The sequence below is a fragment of the Magnolia sinica genome, chromosome 11 (assembly GCF_029962835.1).
Source record: "Magnolia sinica isolate HGM2019 chromosome 11, MsV1, whole genome shotgun sequence".
NCBI classification, from domain to species: Eukaryota; Viridiplantae; Streptophyta; class Magnoliopsida; order Magnoliales; family Magnoliaceae; genus Magnolia; species Magnolia sinica.
In genome coordinates this window covers 19759008-19780251 of record NC_080583.1, presented here as the reverse complement: position 1 = coordinate 19780251, position 21244 = coordinate 19759008, and the positions used below count along the sequence as shown (strand labels likewise).

Here is a 21244-nt window from a genome sequence, read left to right as displayed (position 1 = left end):
GAGTGGGGCATTGAAAAGAAAATCTCCTTAATAACTTTAGACAATGCATTTGCAAATGATAGTGTGACAACGAATTTACGGAACCAGTTTAAGGCCACCAGTGACTTATATTTTGGTGGAAAGATATTTCATATTAGGTGTTGTGCCCACATCTTAAACTTGATTGTAAAAGATTACCTTAAAATAGTTGAGCCAACGATCAAGAACATAATAAAGAGTGTGAATCCCGTACAAATCAGATCATAAAAAATAGCTAAAAAAACTTGTTGAATCTATGAATGAGGACGATGGGAAGGCATCTCCACCATCCGATTTAACAGAGGTAAACGACCATCTTTTGGACACCTCCAGCTCGGAGTCAGCCCGAAGTTCTCCTGCAGTTGAAGCCGTAAAAAGAGAACCAAAGGATGATTTTGATGACGAAGGTGGAGGTGGATGAGGGGGTTACTATTAAGGACAAGGTTACTTTGGTTACACGGCGCAAAGGCTTTAATCATATAGAGGTTATTAAATGAATAAAAGTTTTATTTGTCTGTATGTGCATGTTAGGTTTATTCACTTTTGATTTTTGACAGAGTTAATTTACTTTGTTCATTTTATGGACATAGTTTATTTACTTTGGAAGTTGGATCTATGATATTTTAACGGTTGAATGACGTATCTAAATGGTCCAACACATTAATATCATGCATCTCACCATTAATGATGCTTCATGAAATCTCCCAAATTGAAAGATCTTACCTTGGATCTGTGATATTTTAACAGTTGAACGAGGACTGGACTACCGTCTAATTATTGAATGACTAAAATTTTCAAATACAGGATATACATCATGTTTGGTCTAATCTACAGTGGACCCTTAGTCCCTGTGGCATGAAAAGTTTTGATCTGTCGACATTAAATTGATGGCGAAAACAAAATGTTTGGGTGTGTTGGGTGGAGTTGAGGTCAACTTGTGTCAATACACAACAAAGACCTACATTCACATTATACTTCCCACACCATCACACACGCCATAGTTAGGGTTGCAACTCGGGTGTGTTGGGTGGAGTTGAGGTCAACTTGAGTCTAATCCGACCTTAATAAGACCCAACTTGGAAATTTGGCCCAAGGTTTCTAACCCTAACCCCACTTAAATTCCTTTATGCTCAACCCACCATAAGAACCCAACACAGGCCAAGATATTTTGTGATTATTCCTAATTGGACCCAACCCAACATTAAAATGAGTCAATGACCCATTGACCTGATCCGAATCGTAGCCAACTCGATCCGACTTGGTATCTCTAATTGAGTCGGACTCGGTTTGGGTCAACCTAACCAAGATCCGGTTCGGATCGACTCAGGCCTGTTGGACTGGGTCCTGAGTCAGATCGAGTTCAGGTCAGGGAGTTGGCAAAATAGTTGGACCTAACTCGGTCCGACTTGACTCGATGCTCACCTCTAGTGGTAGGGGAGCTAACATATGACAATATAAGAAATGAGGAACTAAGTGGTCCTCTTCCGGATTAGTAGTTTCATCGCCGATGATGATGGATCGAATGGAGATATTTCTCTTTTTGAGTAGAGAAATGAGGAGGAATTTGAGGAAGAGAGTATGACCAAAACTTCATTCATAGAAACAAAACTAAAATGATAGTCTTTTCCAATATAGTGTAATGACAGTTTTGCATTACTTGAGTTTTTTTCTCGCCAACTACACCGACACATTTAATAATTTATTTTATTCTATGATGTGCTTGAGGGGACAACAGACATCGGATTTTAATTTCAATTCAGATTGAATGCACTTATTTAATAATTAAGACAATTCAAAAAAATTCTGGCAATAAATCCAAACTGGCTATTAATATTACTCAATACACAATCGGCTTCCGCATTTAATGCTATGTGAATTTTAACCTAGACTTAATATTTGGTGTGGCCTGCTTGAGTGTGGGATTTGCCTCATTCATGAACTCACACCTTAAAATGACATGAGAAAAGGGATAGACAGTGCAGATAAATAGATGAATAATGATCCCCCCTCCCCTGCCCACATAGATCTGCCCCTACCTGGTTAAATGAATTGGCTACTCCACTGCCACTGGCCAATGGCTAGTGGTCGTGCTCTGTGGACCCCAACATGATGTATGTGTCTCATCCATTTCATCCATCCATTTTTTCGATATAAATTTATGTATGAATCCAAAATTGAGGTAGATGAAAATCTTAAGTGGGCCACATGGTGTTGATTGAACTCTCACCATTGAAAACTTTTCCGGGTTACAAAAGTTTTGCATATATATAGGAAAAGGTTCTATACTATCGACCTCATGGGAACTCCCATGAGGTCGAGCTATGTGGGCCCCACCATGATGTATGTTGAACATCAACACCGTGCATTTGATGGGTCACTTTAAATTATGGGATATCCCAAAAATCAGCCATATACGGAACTCAAGTGGACCATACCATCTAAAATCATGTGAAGACATGCCTAAAACATATAAAAGCACTTGGTGGGGCTAGATGAAATTTGGATGCATCTGAAACTTGGTTTAACCCCTCATCCAATTGGGACACACATAATGGATGGGCTAGATTTGTGAACCACATCTCGGTGGGCTTAAAAAATTATTATGAATGTTTTAATAGAGAGTAGCCCCTCTCAACTTCTGTATGTGGCATGGCCCACAAAAGTCACGGATTGACTTAATTTTTTAAGCCCTAGGCCTACTATCGAATGGTGCATCTGACTAATGGGGTAGATATTCAACATACATCATGGTGAGACCCACACAGCTACACCTCATGGGGAGTTCCCATGAGCTCGACCCTATAGGACCTTTCCATATATGTATCAAATAAACATTATAGCGGGCCATATGAGGTTTTTAATGATAGACGTTCAATTACTACTATTTTTGTGGTTTACCTGTGATTAATCTGACTCATTTATGAGATAAATTATTAAAATGATGTGTAAAAATGGATGGATCGTTGTGGATAAAAGCAAAGGTTATGTGGGCCCACATAACACCGACCACTAGCCACAACGTCCGGAAGAGAATTGGCTAATGTACCTCACACAAGGAGAAATTTCCTACTGTATAACCCATTTATGGCCTATGAGCCTTTTTAAGCTCACTCATTTTTAGATCCAAGAATAGACCCCAGCTGTACGGATAGCTTTTCACAGGTCGAAAATGCCCCTGCTTTTTTCGAAAATGTGATTTTTGAAAGCTGGGGTTCCTTATTGCTACGGATTATAATCGTAGCCATTGAAAATGCCCCTGCTTAATCAGAAATGTGATTTCTGAAAGTTGTGTTCCCTATTGCTACGGATTATAACCGTAGCTATTGAAAATCCCCTGCTTAATTAGGAGGTGATTTCTGAAAGCTGTGTTCCCTATTGCTACGGATTATAACCTAGCCATTGAGAAAGTGTACAGCACAACAGTCTATGCACTTATATACATATACATACACACACACACACACACACACACACACACACACACACACACACATATATATATATATATATATATTACGTGGAGAACTTTATTCTACCTACATTATTCTCTAATACATATTTATATAAATATGTATATATAAGCATATAATTTTCTTTTCTCTCTCTCTCTCTCTCTCTCTCTCTCTCTCTCTCTCTTTTTCATTTATATTTTTATTCATTTAACAAGAGTATCTTTTAAACCAAAATTAGTTACTTGACGTACCATATATGATTTTGGGGTAGGAGAAACTAATTTAGCCAACCAACCTGGTTAATTTTCAAGATTTCATCAGCTCGATGGTCGAAAATCCATTTCATTCACTTCGCGGTCAATTTCAATTAGTTCGCGGTCAATTTCAATCAGTTCGCGGTCAATTCAATTCATTTCACATTCAATTCCCTTCATTTCATGGTCAATTCCATGCATTTCATGGTCAATTCCGGTGATTCCCCTTCACTTCACGGTCAATTCAATTCATTTCACGGTCAATTCCCTTCACTTCACGGTCAATTCAATTCATTTCATGGTCAATTCCCTTCACTTCACGGTCAATTCCATGCATTTCACGGTCAATTCCGGCGATTCCCTTTCACTTCACGGTTAATTCAATTAATTTCACAGTCAATTCCCTTCACTTCACGGTCAATTCTCTTCACTTCACGGTCAATTCCATGCATTTCACGGTCAATTCCGTTCACTTCACGGTCAATTTAATGCATTTCACGGTCAATTCCATTCATTTCACGATCAATTCCAGCGATTCCCCTTCACTTCATAGTCAATTCAATTCATTTCACGGTCAATTCCCTTCACTTCATTGTTAATTCCATGAATTTCATGGTCAATCCCGGCGATTCCCCTTCACTTCACGGTCAATTCCATGCATTTCACGGTCAATTCCCTTTATTTCACGGTCAATTCCGTGCATTTCACGGCCAATTCCCTTCATTTCATGGTTAATTCCATTCATTTCACGACCAATTCCGGCGATTCACCTTCACTTCACGGTCAATTCAATTCATTTCACGGTCAATTCCCTTCACTTCACGGTCAATTCCGTGCATTTCACGGTCAATTCCCTTCACTTCACGATCAATTCCATGCATTTCACTCCATTCACTCCCTTACACTCAAATACACGTCCGAACTCATCTCTGTCATCCCTATTCCCTCAAATACATGTTCGAACCCATCTCTTCCATCCCTATTCCTTCTTTTCAACCATTTTCTTCATTAAATCTCCATAGAATCTCCATCCTACTATCATATTATATCTTCCATGTTTCATTTTACTCAAGGCTACCTGCATTTATTTTCTAAGAGGACGTGAATGCATTGATAAACGTGAAATGTTGTAGGCTTTTCTCCGAAGAATGTGTTTCACATCAACGCACTCTTATTCTTTTTCTCGAACACAGATTTCACTGATACAATAACTGTGGGAGGTAAGGACGTTTAAATCCTTGACCGTGAAGTGAAGGGGAATCGCTGAGAATGACCATGAAATGCATGGAATTGACCATGAAATGAAGGGAATTGATTGTGAAATAAACGGAATTAACCGTGAAGTGAAGGGAATTGACCGTGAAATGCATGGAATTGACCATGGAGTGAAGGGGAATCGCCGAAATTGACCGTGAAGTGAAGGGAATTGACCGTGAAATGCACGGAATTGACCGTGAAGTGAAGGGAATTGACCGTGAAATGCATGGAATTGACTGTGACGTGAAGGGGAATCGCCGGGATTGACTATGAAATGCATGGAATTGACCGTGAAGTGAAGGGAGTTGAACATGAAATGAATGGAAATGACCGTGAAGTGAAGGGAATTGACCGTGAAATGCATTGAATTAACCGTGAAGTGAAGGGAAATCGTCTGGATTGACCATAAAATGCATGGAATTGACCGTGAAGTGAAGGGAATTGACCGTGAAATGAATGAAAATTGTCATGCCCCGAACTCGAAAATCAGGCTCATAAAATTCCTAATCACCAAATCCGGCGCCGACAGCCTCCGTAGTACCCCATTCTGGGCTTCCGGCACCCATACACTAGGTTCCGATCCTGAGATCCTACAAGGAGGATTTCAAACATGATTTTGATTCAGTATAAGCATAACCATAAGCATAACCTACGAACAATGACCACAAGAACACCATCACAAAATTCACTATGATCAAAAACTTTGAGTATAATGCGTATGAAAGGAAATACAAGATAATGATAATAATAGAAACTCCAAAAGCTCAACTGCACGCTCCAACTGTGACGAGGCTACGGCTGCGTCCGAGCGCCACCTGCACGCATCAATCGTACATAAGCTTATAGAAAGCTTAAAGGGCGGTGTAAGTATGTACGCAATATGAGCGTGCTCAGAATGCAAGGTCAGAGTAATGCGGAATCATGCTGATAAATACATGATGCAATCAACCGTACCAAGGCTATGCAGTGAAGGATATGAATGCTATCGGCCATATCAAGACCATGCGATGCATGCCAATCCTCATCCAAATTCATATATCAACACAACTCATCAAATATCAGTACAGTTCTCATTTTGGATAATCACCGGGGTCTAGTACACTCTACGCCAGCTTGCCGCCCCTATCCGAACGCACAACTGGGAGAGTGGAAGAGACCTCACTATCCGCCTGCCAATATCAGGCCCGGCTCGTAGATAGCGGATCCATTCCTCAAGTTGATCAAACTTAACCTAAAAATTGTCCCCTCACTCAAGCGGGTAAGGTCACACCTCTTTCCAACCGACCACGATACAGTGAGAGACGCAACCTACTGGTATATGGCCCTAGCGCTCTCATGCATCCACTTGGTCTTGACGTTGGAGTCATCCTCTAGTACCATCGAGTTTAGGAATTTTCACCCAGGGACATCTATGGCGCCCCGATGCTAGAGCCAATATTTTCAGTATCCATTCCGGCCATCCATGATGTACCTGTGGAGGCTACGTCCCTTATGTCGTTAGGACATAAAATGATCATGTCACACATATACAAGATGCACGAGTTACACCGTCTAGTCATGCAGTAATCCTGCGCGTACCGCGCACTCATGTGGGTAATTCCTATCAATGAGTCCTATGAATAATCTGCACAATGGCATATGCTATGATCAGTCACTACTCATATCAAGCATACATATGATGCGTATGGGTATGAGTCATGAAATTATACTAAACATGTAATAAGGTGATGAACTATCCTCACAACGAAGATGGGCCTAGATGGCCTACACACAACAAGTATGAGTCTATCAATGGGTCATAGGGAGAGTTATAATGCGGACATTTAACCAACATCATTCTTACAATGTGGACATCAAACCATCATTGCTCTTAAGGCATGGCCCGCCATAAATATCATTACATAAACCATGGTGGAATCACACAATGCAATGGAACTTATACACATCCCATTGGGCCTCGAGCCATGGGCCTCCAATACATCAAATGGGTCGTATCATATGGTCCTCATATATGTCAAGGTGGGCCTCAATGGACGGGCCACAAATACATCAAAATGGGCCTAATCACATGGGCCTTATATATATCAAGATGGGTCTCGATGGATGGCCACAAGTACATCAATATGTAATATATATATATATATATATATATATATATATATATATATATATATATATATATATATATATATAAATGAATCATATCAAAAAATCAACTGGACCGCACTCCAAATAACAGTGGTGACAATGATTTCCACCATTAAAATCCGTAAGGCCTACCATAACATTTATTTTCTATCCAATTTGATCATAAAGTCACACAGACTTGAATGAAAAGGAAACAATTTCCCTATTGGTCCAAGACTTCTGGAATCCAAGGGTTTCAATGGTAGATGTTCAATCCCACTGTTTCTATAGTGTGGTCCACGTGGTACTAGATCTATCTTATTTTTTATCTCAAGCCTTAAAATGAGCTTTCAAAATGGTTGGATGGCTTGGATGTAACACATGCATCATGGTGGGTCCCACCGTCCGGTGGTGTGGACGGTGTGGATAGTACACATACATCATTGGTGGGTCCCACCGTCCAGTGGTGTGGACGATGTGGATAGAACACATACATCATTTGGGGGGGGGGTGTCCCACCGTCCAGATGTGTGGATAGGGTCCCACGTGGAGCCCACCATAACATTTATTTTCCATCCACCCACCCGTTGATAGGGTCACATAGACCCGGATGAAGAGTAAAAAACAAATTTCATATCGATCCAAAACTTCTGTGACAACCCAAAAGGGTTTCAATGGCAGACACTCAATCCCACTGTTTCCTGCCATGTGGGCCACCTGAGTTCCATATATGGCTGATTTTTGGGGTGGCCCATGGCTAGAAGGGGGGCCACCAAATGCACTGTGTTGATGTTCTACACACGTCACGGTGGGGCCCATGGCTGGGACCCACGGTCCCTGCCCCATTCACGCCCAGCGCAGAAGCGCAGCAGGACGCTGCGCAGCGTCCTCTGGCGCCAGCAGTAGCACCTGTTGCCTTACTTTTTATTTTATTTTTTATTTTTTTCTTCTGGTGGTTTTTCATAGGTGGGGCTTGCATCAGGAGAATCCACCCCATCCATTGGATTCTATGGCCCAACACAGGCCAAACAAGCCTAATATTCAGCATGTTTCGGTATGTAGAAACATCAGGTGGATTTCAACGGTAAAAGGACAATGTTTTCTATGTTATGGCCCGCCAGATAGTCGGATTAGCCTCATTTTTCGGCTCAACGCCTAAAATGAGTTGAGAAATGGAATAAACGACATGGATTTGATTTGTACATTAAGGTGGGGGCCTACATAAGTGGTCCACCCAAAAGCTTTGAACCAAAGCTAATATTTTTGTTTTGCTGTCAGTACACCAAACTGTCTAGTTCACAGTTCACTATAAAAGTAATGTCCAGCGTCCCTGGATGCTGGACGGTGTGGAAACAACACAGGTAGTCCCACATGGACGTGGCCCACCTGTTTGGATCGACATGATATTTGTGTTTTTCCTTCCATCCAAGCCCGTTAACAGGCTGGACAGTGTAGATCCAACACATCCATTAGGTGGGTCCCATGAAGATGGATGGTGTGGATAGGTTACATACTTCATGGTAGGGGTCTATCCAAGTGGGCCACACGGCTACATCATCACAAAGAAACAAGGAAAGAGAGAGAGAGACAAAGAAAGACGAGAGAGACGACGATGGAGGGGCCCCGCCACTATGGGCCCCTCATGATTACAACACATACATCATAATGGGTCCCACCTATAAGTGGGCCCTCAAATGCAAATTGACGGTAGATCACTCACATATTGGCCTCCTTCTTGCTCCCTTAGGCTCGTATGCTCCTTGCCTTCAACTTTGATGGAGGTTGATGGTGATTAGAAGGTTGAGATGGGAGATGAGAAGGTGGTAAAGTGGACCACACTTGTTGTTTTGGAAGAGAGCTTGGGAAGGCTTGGACGTGGGATATTTTGTTGCTTGGGAGTGAAGAGAGGGAATGAGAGAGAGAGAGAGAGAGAGAAGTGATGGGTAAAAAAGGATGGGATGATGGGTGATGGGGTTGTAAGAAAGGGATGGGTGGAGAGAGAGAGAGAGAGAGAGAGAGAGAGAGAGAGAGAGAGAGAGAGAGAGTTAACTTTGGGAATAGGAAGGGATGAGTTGTTGTACTTGGGGTATGGAGTGTACTTGACTTGTAATTGACATTGATTGATTAATTGATGGGACATATGTAGAGATTCTCTCAAAATTCGTAACGCGCAGCGTTTTCCTCGAGATGAATGCGGGCCCACATCTCCTGTCCTGGGTATCGGATCGGTGCGCGAGTCGTAACGTTGGAACCATGGCGACGGTGCGGTCATAGGGGTACAAGTTTCAAGTCAAGTCGACTCTGAAATGTGGGACTCGGCTTAGGATCGCGCGCAAACGTTAGATACAGGTCGAGGGTTGCTGGAACTCGATTGGAAGGACCGTGGAAGCCTACAAAATGGTACGGTATATGATACGGGCCTTACAGAAATGACAGTGAAGTGAAGGGAATTAACTATGAAATCCATGTAATTGACCGTGAAGTGAAGGGGAATCGCCGGAATTGACCGTGAAATGAATGGAAATGATCGTGAAGTGAAGGGAATTGATCGTGAAATGATGGAATTGACCGTGAAGTGAAGGGGAATCGCCGAGATTGACTGTGAAGTTAAGGGAATTTACCGTGAAATGCATGGAATTGACCATGAAGTTAAGGGAATTTACCGTGAAATGCATGGAATTGACCATGAAGTGAAAGGGAATCGCCGGGAATGACCGTGAAATGCATGAAATTGACCGTGAAGTGAAGGGAATTGACCGTGAAATGCATGGAATTGACCGTGAAGTGAAGGGAATTGACTGTGAAATGGATGAAATTGACCGCGAACTGATTGAAATTGACCGCGAAGTGAATAAAATGGATTTTCAACCATCGGCCTGATGGAATCTTTGAAAATAACCAGGTTGGTTGGCTAAAGTAGCTTCTCCTACCTCAAAATCATATATGGTACGTCAAGTAACTCATTTTGGTTTAGAAGATATGCTTGTTAAATGAATAAAGAAAGAAATGAATAAAAAGAGAGATTTTTTTTATATGATTATATATTCATATTTATATAAATATGTATTAGAGAAAAATGTAGGGGGAAAAAAGTTCTTGTGGGTCCCATCATGAGGTATATGTTTTATCCAAACCGTCCATCTATTTGACGAGCTCGTATTAAGGCTTGAGATGAAAAATAAGACAGATCTAGCTATTAAAAGTTTTAAATCATTTTGAAATTTGTTTTTCCTCTTCATCCAGGTCTTTGTGACCTTATGAATAGATTGGATGGAAAATAAATGTTATGGTGGGCCCTACAAAATTTTTAACGGTGAAAATCAATTTTTCCATTGCTCTTTGTGGTGTGGTCCAGTTGATCTTTGGATATGATTTTTTTTTTTTGATAATGCTCCGAAATGATCTCGTAATATGGATAAACGTTGTGGATATAATAAATACATAACTGTGGGGCCCATGTAACTTTGATCTCTTTTGAACCGTTTGTACATCTCGAAGTTCGAGGAGCGTTAGCGCTTGTCTTCGAGCACTAGCCAATCCGCTTCTGGAAGGAAAGGTGGGGGCATTTTCGAAATGTGAAAAGCTATCCGTACAGCTGGGGCTTATTTTGGGAAGCTAAAAGCAAGTGGGCTTAAAAAGGTTCATGGGCCATATATGGGTCTACAGTTGGAAATTTCTCTCACATCAGCTATATAGTTGCTGTATTGACGTCAGCAAGTTCTATGAGTCTGATGAGGTATGTGTTATATCCAAACCGTCCATACATTTTGCGAGCTTATCTTAAGGCTTGAGATGAAAAATAAGATAGATCTTACTATTAAGTGGACCACAGTGCAAAAATCAGTGGGGGATTGAACGTCTACCATTGAAACCCTTTTTGGGGTCACAGAAGTTTTGGATCAATATGAAAATTTTTCCTCCTCTTCATTAAGGTATTTTTGACCTTATGAATAGATTGGATGTAAAATAAATGTTATGGTGGGTCCTAAAAATTGTTTAACGGTGAAAATCATTATCTCTTATTTGTAGTATGGTCCACATGAACTTTTGGTATGATTCATTTTTTGGATAATATTCTAAAAATATGTCTAAAAATAGATAAATAGTGTGGATGTAATAAATACATTATTGTAGAGCCCCATGTAACTTTATTCTTCTCTGAACTCTTCGTACAACCTGGGCTTCGAGGAGCGACGGTGCTCGTCGTACCTACAGCAGTCCATTTCCTGCGCCCGTAGCCAAACTGCATCCGTAACTGGCCAGAGATGAGCAAGGTTAGCAAAGCGTATTGGCTGGTGTACGCTTACACTGACTATAAAGCTGCTATGGGTACGCTCCTCGAGCTCCAAGTTGTACGAACGATTTTAAGGAGATCAAAGTTACACACACACACACACACACATACACACACACACATATATATATATATATATATATATATACACACACACACACACACACACACACACACACACACACACACACACGCACATTCATCTAATTTTAGAGATCATTTTAGAGCATTATAAAAGAACCAATCATATCCAAAGATCATAAATGATTATAGGGACCACACCATAAATAGTAGCGAAGATAATAAATTTCGCCATTAAAAAATCTGTAAGGCTAGTGTTTATTTTCTATTCAATTTGTTCATAAGGTCACAAATACTTGAATGAAATGGAATAATAAAGAAAACTTAATATTGATCCAAAACTTTTGACCCTAAAAAGGTTTCAATTGTAGACGTATATTCTCCTGCTGTTTTTTTTAGCGTGGTCCACTTTATAATTAGATCTGTCTTATTTTTTGTCTCAAGCTTTAATATGAGCTCACCGAATGAATGATCAATTTTGATATAACACATACCTCGTGATCAGACCCACCGAACTTGCTGACGTCAATACAGCAGCTATAGGGCTGGTGTGAGGTAGACCAGCCAATCCGCTTCCCGGGGTTAGGACGCACCTCGCTTCGCGAGAGGGCAACTATAAAAACCCTATATGCTGGAAAAGGGATCCTCTCTGAAGAAGCAGGTGCGCCATCTCTAATCCTTTACCCCTCGCGCTTTAGATTCCGTGCATACAGAGTAGGAGAGAAAGAAGAGATGGATAAGGAAGAGAAGCGGAAAAAGTATCATAATGCCCTCATGAACATATTTTATCCTCCTCAATCCCCACCCCGGCAACATACTACAACTCAGGTAACTCTCTCTTTCTCATGAACGTGTATGTGTATATGTGTCCATACATCAACGAGTAGCCGCTCATTCGATGAGTCCGATAGCCAGCGGGCCACAAACAAAAATTCGTTCTGATTAGACAATCTCAACCACCTAATCGTACATTGGAAGGCGGTTAGCAGCCATCAATGGTTTGATCCGACGTATGAATGGTCGGATGATTGCCTCGTGTACGGATACATTGGATGCGACCCCGACCGCAACACGACCTTGGTGGTGTGTTGACTTGGCAAAGTTCAATGGGCTCAATCATGATGTACGTGTTATATCCACACTGTCCATCCATTTTGTGAGATCATTTTAGGGCATGAGCCCGGACATGAGGCAGATCCAAAGCTCAATGGGCCACACCACAGAATTGAAACCTTCATAGGGCCGCCATGATGTTTATTCGCCATCCAACCTGTTTATAAAGTAACACAAACCTGGATGAAGGGAAAACACAAATATCAGCTTGAACCACAACTTCTTTGGCCCCCAAGAAGTTTCAATGGTAAGCGTTCAATATTCACTGCTTTCTGTGGTGTTGTCCACTAGATTTTTGGGCTCATGCCCTAAAATGATATCACAAAATGGATGGATGGTGTGGATATAACACATAAATCACGGTGGGGACTTCAAAACTGTGCCATGTCAGCACACTATCGAGGTTAGTGCCACACTACACAATCTGGCTCCAACCCAAAAATGAGGCAGATCCAAAACTCAAGTGAGCCACATGACAGGCAACTATGGAGCTTAAGCTCTCACTGTTGAATCATTCATGGGGCCAAATTAGTCTTGGATCAAGCTAATATTTTTGTGTTTTCAGTTCATCCCGGTGGGCATTTTTTTTATTTTTATTTTTTATTTTTTTTAATAATATTTTTATTTTATATTTTATATTTTTATTTAAAGGATGCTTTGCTATGAGGAATGAATTAGATTAATACTTAGAAAAACTATGGGTAGATTATAAAGTAAACCTTGAAATTTTAGATTTTTGGAAATATTTTTAGGTTCAGTATCCCATTCCTTCTCACATGGCTTTAGACTTCGTGGTGATCCCTATTTCTTCCGTAACTTTAGAGACTGACTTCGCACCAAAGGTCACATGCTTTATCAATATTAGAAACCAATATAGGTAGAATAATTAATTTATACCAGTGGTGTAAACAGCTACGCTATACAGTGTGTAGCTTACGCTATGTAGCGTAACTTAGCCTTAACGATATGTAGCTTATGAAAATAGCTTAAGTCACATGTAACCTATGCTACATGATAATTTGCATACGCTACATTGACTACACTACATGCTACATAGCTCACGTTACAAGTTATTTTTCACTACATTAAAATCAATTAATATTTTCAAAGTAAATAATATAATTATATAAGTAACAATATTAAATCAATTTCATTGCTCTTTCTTTACCTTCATACTTAATAATTGCCCTTTCTTATTACTCTAGGTTGCACTAAATATCATGAAATTTTGTTAAATTTCATTATTAGTTACTCTAATTTGGTGTAAAATATCATGAATTGGTGTAACCAAGCACGACCTTGATTAAAAATCTAGAAGTAAGCTACACACTGTAGTTTACCTAGCAAGGCCTTTTAGGGTCAGGGCCTTTTCAGCTCGATTAGGGTCCAGAGCTAAGGGGACTAGTAACTTGAGAGGATGCATTATCATGTTCATGATCAGTATCAAAGTTCCTTGAAACCAAAGTAGAAGCTTTGACTGATATTCAAGATTGGGTACTCGGGTTTACATATAAGCTATTTTTTAGTTTGAAATTGATTAGTTATTGTCTTAATTAGATCATTAATACTTTGATTTAATAATTTTCTTAATTTAATGTGTGCAATTAAGAAATAATCCATCATTCGTGAGGAGATTTCAAGCTTTTGTGACAACAAGGATTAATATTGTTTTTATTTGTCTTTTACAGTTTCTAGCCATCAGATGAAAACTGTTGGGAAAATTGTATTTTTGTTTAGTAATTCCATGAAGGTTGAATAAGATTTTTAATTATTCAGGATGTTCTTTATAGTTTAATATGGCTCTAGCAAGGTATTCTGTAATGGTAAGGATGGCCGTAACGGCCACCACCGTTTCCTTTACGATATGGGGTGTAACGGCTGCTACGGGGGCCATAACGGCTGTTATGGGGGCCATGACGGCTGTTACGGTTTCTTTTTCTTTATTGAAAAAAATCCGGAAAACCTGTATCGGCCTTGTAATGGACAGTTATAGGGCTGTTACGGCCTTTACGGGGGGCATAATGGGTTGTTACGGGGGCTATAACGGCTTTCATGGTCATTTTTTCTGTAACAGCCATTACGGCCTTTACAATCCTGTAATGTGTAACGGTTGCCACCATTACCTTCATGTAACAGCCTTTACTGCCCCGTAATGGCCTTTATGGCACAGCATGGGATCTAGCCATTGGATGAAAAGTGTTGTGTGAAATTGTGGTTATGCTTTTAAGATTCTCACTGTTATGTTTTCTTTATTCTCTCTTTTCCTCACAAGGCCTGCCCTTGCCTTTACGTCTTTTTTTACTTCCTCCTTTCCAGCCCTTGCCTGGCAAGGGCTCATTCATCTAGATCAGGGCCAGGGCTTAGGGGACTAGGGATGGGCTAGAGCTAATCCCAGCCCATTGCCACCACTAATTCGGCATGTCCATTCAGGCTTATATGTTTCATGGATGTTATTTTTGAATCAGCGGTTCGATTTTAGGAGCGATATTATGCTATTTTTGTAACAATGCCTTGTTGTATGCTCATCTATTGTAGTGCATTGGAGATCATGCTCAATAGTGAACCTCTCATCCATGTGTTTAGTATTATAGGACGAAGAGACTTCTAGGTATTTGCATGCTTTGTTTTTGTGTTCCTTTTTATTTTATTTTTTTGGTTTTGTTTTTTGACTAATTTTTCATGTTGGTATCAATGTTAAGTATCTATATTAACTTCTTGAATTGTCTTTCAAAAAAAGTAAAAAGTAAAAAGAAAAGAAAGAAAGAAAGATATAGTAACTGACTTCCTAAATTATACAGCAGCAAGTTGCATATGGACCAGTGGATTTCATGTGTGAGGGTTTGTATGTGGATTCAGTTTCAGGTACATTCAATTAACCTGTTGAATTGACTTTCCATAATTTAATTATATATAGAGGAAATGTCCAAAATGCAGGTATGGCCATTTTAATTTATAATGACAACCAATCCCTAATTTCAGGCATTTGAAGTTGGAGTTGGAAATATCAGAATTGCTATGTGGTTGCTCGTCTCTCATTATGAATTTTGATCTTTCCACTACTTTAAATTGTATAGTTGCAGAAATTAATTGAGCATCCAAATGTACCTAATATATTTTCATTAGTTACATATTGTAGTCAATGCTATAAATATTTCCGTTGGAATGGCAGAAGATGATGATTTGGAGAAGGGAAGCTCCTCAGATGATGTGAGTGAAGGTGTGCCTCAAAAGCTCACAAGGGCTCAAAGAAAGAGGATTAGGAAGAAAAAGCTTAAGGAAGTCGCTTCACGCCGGAGTAAAATCATTGGTCCTTTATTACCAACTCATGAAGATCTGGAAGGTGAACCGTCCAACCTCCAAAATGAGTTGGTGCACAAAACTGTTCATGATACTGTTCAAGCATCAGATGCATGTTGCAACAGTCCAGGTAAGATTGATCTTTTTGCTGCATTTGTCGCAGTACATCTTTTTGAAATTTCTTCATCATCAATCTACTGCATCCAACTTGGTTCTGAATGATTTGCTATTTGCTCTTGGTTGTATGTCAGAAGCCCTTGAGCACACACACCCCAAAACAAATTAGAGGACTTGTGGATTGCTAAAAGGCGTGGACAGAACACTCAATGGCTGTGAATTGTTGTTGCTAATACTTGATGAATGGAGACAATTCTCATGCCTATTGCCATGGTGGCGAAAAACTCCTATTTTGAAACAGAGATGGAACTGTGCACAAGATTTTCAGGGCAAACAGAGAAATCCAGCAGTACAACAATTATTTGGTATTGAGCCCTTCTATGGTCACCCATGAGGGTAGGATTCCAAGTCATGCTCTCTCCATGCGAAAATGTGGCATATGTGTGCAAGATCCAGGCTGTTGATCAGATAGGTTGATTGTGTTTCTTTCTCATAGATGGCCTAAGATCAGGCCTCTCCAGTCATCATATGTGCTACTGTGTACGTTTGAATATTGCCCTTTGGTCAAAATTGTCAACCAGCCTTTTTTTTTTTGATACATGTCGACACAGCACATACATGGTGGAGCACACCTGACCTTATCTTCCACCTACCACATTGGCACATTTGTGGAGAGTAATTCAGAATCCTACTCATGTCGCTATCTCATACAAGTATTGTGGGGCACTAATTGGAGCAAAAGCAGCTGTAGTCATGTGAATGCATATATCCTATTGCATGGTGGTTTAATGTGGATTTCACCATAGTAAGTGGTAATCTGGTTTTAGATAAGACTGAAAAAGAACAAGCTCAACCATAGTTGTGGCATGATGCTGCAGTTTACTGTCGTCTAACTGTTGGATAGTCTTCTGGCTTTCCACAAGAATCCTGATTGATGATTGGTTAAGCTTTCTGATGGCTCTGTTAAGAAGGGAGAGATTGTGTTACTAAGAAATGGCTTGGGTCTTCAAATACCTGGGTGGAGAGCGACTTGAATTTCGTTAAGGCGGTTGACTTCTTGTTGACACTAGGCAGTGCGGATTTGGGTGAGTTTCTTGAGGAAAACTCCATGAAGATGGTACAAAAAATTCATTGACAAGAGTTTTGCTAAACGGTTGTGGGATCGAATTTCCTTTCTGGGCCTGTGTTTTATGTGTAGTTACGACTCTCCTTTGCAACCATCTGTATGGAGTTGACTTCAACCAAAAAGCTTGGAGTTTGTTTGCTTGAATAAAGCTACTGTGTTAGTTGCTGTGATCAGCGCAACCAGAGTAGTCGGTGGACATCTGAGAAGAGACTTTGAATATGTAGTCAGATGGCCACAAGGGAACACCTCCATCCTTCCTGCTGAATTGCATGTATCTTTGACCAAATATCTGATACATTGCGGTGACGAGTTTTATATGCTCCTGCCATCTCTAGTGGGAAGTGAGTCAGAACACAGCTGGTCTCGCTAACACTCAGGTGTTGTTCAATGTTTAAGCAGGGGATATGTGTTCTCCAATTCTCAGCTTGTATAGGTGGGGGCCATGGTTAAGTGAGCAGACTGTTGGGATGATGCATCGTGCTGTTGGTGGACCATTCCGTTCACATATTGTAAGATCTTAGCCGCCAATCATGGGCCTCTTTCCAGTTGCAGCCCACAAATTTAAAGCTCAGCATTGTTCTGTTGAAGAGATTTTGGGGCAGTGCCCATCCTCAGAGGGTGGCCTCACGGATCGATAGACTTGATGGAACCGTAGAGGCTCCGCTTTTTCAAACTGAAAACCCCAGTATGGTGCAGGCATCCTAGGATTGATGATCCTAAAAGTGCAATCTCAAAGCTACTGGAGAGAAATGCTGATATATAATGTACTCTCTCCCTCTCTCCTGATGAGAATATTTTGTACTGTGATATTAATCTATGAATGTACGATGTATGTACTCTTCTGATGCTTTTTGTGTGAAGAATGTTTCTTGTGTGGTTACTGGCCCTAAGAATTCTGGACGGAAAACGGTCTTTCATATTCTTATGCAATGGCATGCATCAATCCTGTCCACAAAAGAAATCGTTGAACTCGATGCAGGCCTGAGCTTGATAGTTGAATTATGCTTGTATTTTCATTTTACCCAGCTGAAATTAAGCATTCAAGAGAGGGTAAGAACACAGCTGTGATGGAAGTCAGAGATGGTTTTCTGTTAGTTTTAACTAACGAAATGAATTGGGCATTATCAGTTAATATAAGTTTGTTCTACATCACTCCGTTTCTATACATGTGTTAGCATGTACAGGATCCAGAGCATTCATCTATTGGGGCCTTTCGTGGTGGAATGCTGCTGAATGAAGTGATCTTTGGTGACTAGAAATGGAGGGTAGTAGAAGAGTAATGGTCAATCTGACAAGGCCAAAACACTTCCAATTAGAGGATGGAATATCCAACCACTGATTTTTTTGGGTTGAAAGTAAGGGAACACCAAATGAATAGATGAGCGCTAGTGTGCAGAGGTGGCGTGATTGATAACTTAGGCACTATTTGGTAAAGGATGCAAAGAGCAACCACACCCTTCTCAAACGGTGCCATCTTACCTGCACCTTGTTTGGTTGGAATATGTGGAAACCTTATCTGCAGAATGGAAAGTCTATAAAGGCGCATGTAGTAACATTCAACCAACTTTCACGGTATTTGCAGCTACAAAACATGTTAAGAATCCGAGAACTGGAAAACAAGAGTAGTCAGAGGAGAGCTTTGCCATTAGAGCTGTACACGAACCGAGCTAGCTCGGTTAGCTAACTCGAGCCACTTTTATTGAGCTTGAAAATTTTCGAGTTGAGTCCGAGCTGGACTAAGCTTGACTCAACTCAGTCTTGAGCTCAAACTCGACTCAATTCGGCTCAACTCGATTTTTTGATCAGGTATATATATATATATATATATATATATATATATATATTTCAAAACATAAAAAAAAAAACCCTAACCCACTCGAGTCTCGGCCATTCTCTAGCGCCCGACCTTAAAAACCCTAACCTACTCCAGCCGTCCAGCGACAGCACCCAACCCAAACCCTATCAATCTCTCTCCTCTCATCGCTCTCTCACCGTTCTCCAGCGCCTGAACGGCGACCAACGACCGACGACCACTCTCCTCTCTTCTCTTTCTCGCTATTCTCCAGCGCTCAAATGGCGACCAACGACCGACGACCACTCTCCTCTCTTCTCTTTCTCGCTATTCTCCAGCGCTCAAATGGCGACCAACGACTACTCTCCTATACTCTCTCTATTCTCCAGCGTCCACTTGGACGGCCGGCAACTGAAAGGTACTCTCCCCTACTCCTCTCCTCATCTTTCTATTCTCCAGCGTCCGTCCGATTAGCGGACCCCACCCGACCACTTGCCTAGTGGCTATGGCCCAATCGGACGGTTAGACCCCACCCGAAAACTTTAACTCGAACTTGAACTTGGCTTGAACTCAGCTCAAACTGGACCGAGTTGCTGACCAAGCCGAGCTGAACTGCTAATCTGGGCTCGATGACTGAGTTGAGCCGAGTTCGAGCTGAGGTATCTTGCTAGCCGAGTCGAGTAAAGCTCGACTCGGATCGACTTGTGTACACCTCTACTTGCGATCCAAGTTGGGTTCCCACTAAACAAATGGAGCACATCTGGTAATCTTGTGGATAATCAATGCTCTGTTAATGTTTGTGGAATTTCTCTGTTCCTTCAGTAACCAACAGATTGGAACTGTCTTTTTTCTTTTTTCCATGAAAGAAAAGATAGAAACATGAGCAGTATCAATCACATAGACAATTCACGAAAAACCTTCCAAAAACTGTATTAGAGAATGAGGCTGGTTACTAATATTAACAGGTGGGAATGCTGAAATTCTGTTTTCCTGGGTACCCTAACAGAGAATCGACAGTTGTTGAATTCCCTCAAACATCTATTCATACATTCTTCCATTACATCTCATTTTATATGTTTGCATTGTGTATCATGTTGCAGTGCAATTTCTATGTATCAGATTCTCCTCTTCATTTGATACAAATGCTTCTGAAATCGATGTAGAATACCCTAAGCAATGGAAGCAAAAGATGGAAAAAGCTAGAAATAAACATAAGAAAAATGAAAGATATCAGGATGAATCCATGAAATCAGGCACAAAGGATCCTTAGGCTGGTTCCATGTGAAGGTTGAGTGTGGCCTTTTGCTCAATTTGTTTCAGCCATCCATTTATACAATATGCACCTAAGGGGTCCTCTGAATGCCTGTAAATGGGGCTAATTGTATTTACAGGTTACTGGTTTGTAGTTTGTGTTTGGATGCTGAAAAATGCTTGTAAATGATTTGCAGGTTGTAAATAATTTTATAGCTTTCAACCCCATTTGATTTACAAGGAAAAAGTTGTGATTTTATTTATAGGCTCTTCATTTATAGGACTTAAATAACTTACAACTTATAAATTATTTACAGTTTACAATTAAATATGACATCTCTTACCATTTAAACCATTTAAAGGAATCCAAATGACCCTTAAAGCACCTGATGAGCCAACTGCCCGATTTTAGGGCTAGTGTACATTTGTTATGGGTCCCACCTAATGGCAGACGACATCTCAAACTCTAACAGAAGCTAAATAGAATTGACCATCGGTCTGCTGCTTATAAACATATCTTCCCAAATAAAAACAGAAAAGAAAAAAAGGATAGTACATGCAAAAAACTTGAAAGCACAAAAAAATCAGAGGTTAACAGCAACAAAGAGCATATATTGAAAGATAGTTGCATTCACAACAACAGAGAACATATATTGAAAGATAGTTGCTCAGAAGTATAACGAGATAATTGAAGAAGACATCCAACTCCTTCAAGGTTTTCTAACTTCCTCCATGAATGCGTCCTCACAAGACTCATGTCACGCCCCAAACTCGGAAATCAGATTCACAGGAATCCTGTTCGCCGAATCTGGTGCCGACAGCCTCCGCAGTACCCCATTGTCGGCTCCCAGTGTCCATGCACCAGATTCCGATCGTGGGATCCTACAAGGAGGATTTTTTTTTTTTTTTTTATATATACATTTAACTCATAATAAGCATAACCACAAGATTACCCAATTCACAAAGACAACATCATCATCACATATCCACTGATAAAATTGTTCGAGTACAATGCTAAGGAAAAAAAAATACATCAATTGAAAATCAAGCTCCAGAAGACCACTG

At 40.5% G+C, this 21244-nt stretch overlaps 1 protein-coding gene across 1 annotated transcript; it reads left to right on the top strand.

The window, feature by feature from the left end:
- The first annotated feature begins 274 nt into the window (after window positions 1–274).
- Window positions 275–18036, top strand: LOC131218047 (uncharacterized). Its single transcript, XM_058212729.1, has 6 exons — window positions 275–431; window positions 4858–4944; window positions 12043–12311; window positions 15395–15458; window positions 15766–16023; window positions 16145–18036. The coding sequence occupies exons 1-6, from the start codon at window positions 275–277 to the stop codon at window positions 16177–16179; spliced, it is 870 nt and encodes a 289-aa protein (XP_058068712.1). The 3' UTR covers window positions 16180–18036.
- The last annotated feature ends 3208 nt before the right edge of the window (window positions 18037–21244 follow it).

Coding starts and splice junctions, on each gene's coding strand:
- LOC131218047 (XM_058212729.1), top strand. CDS start 275: ATGAATGAGGACGATGGGAAGGCATCTCCACCATCCGATTTAACAGAG. Junction 4,945..12,042: donor TGATACAATAACTGTGGGAG/GTAAGGACGTTT, acceptor GGTGTGAGGTAG/ACCAGCCAATCCGCTTCCCG. Junction 16,024..16,144: donor TGCATGTTGCAACAGTCCAG/GTAAGATTGATC, acceptor GTTGTATGTCAG/AAGCCCTTGAGCACACACAC.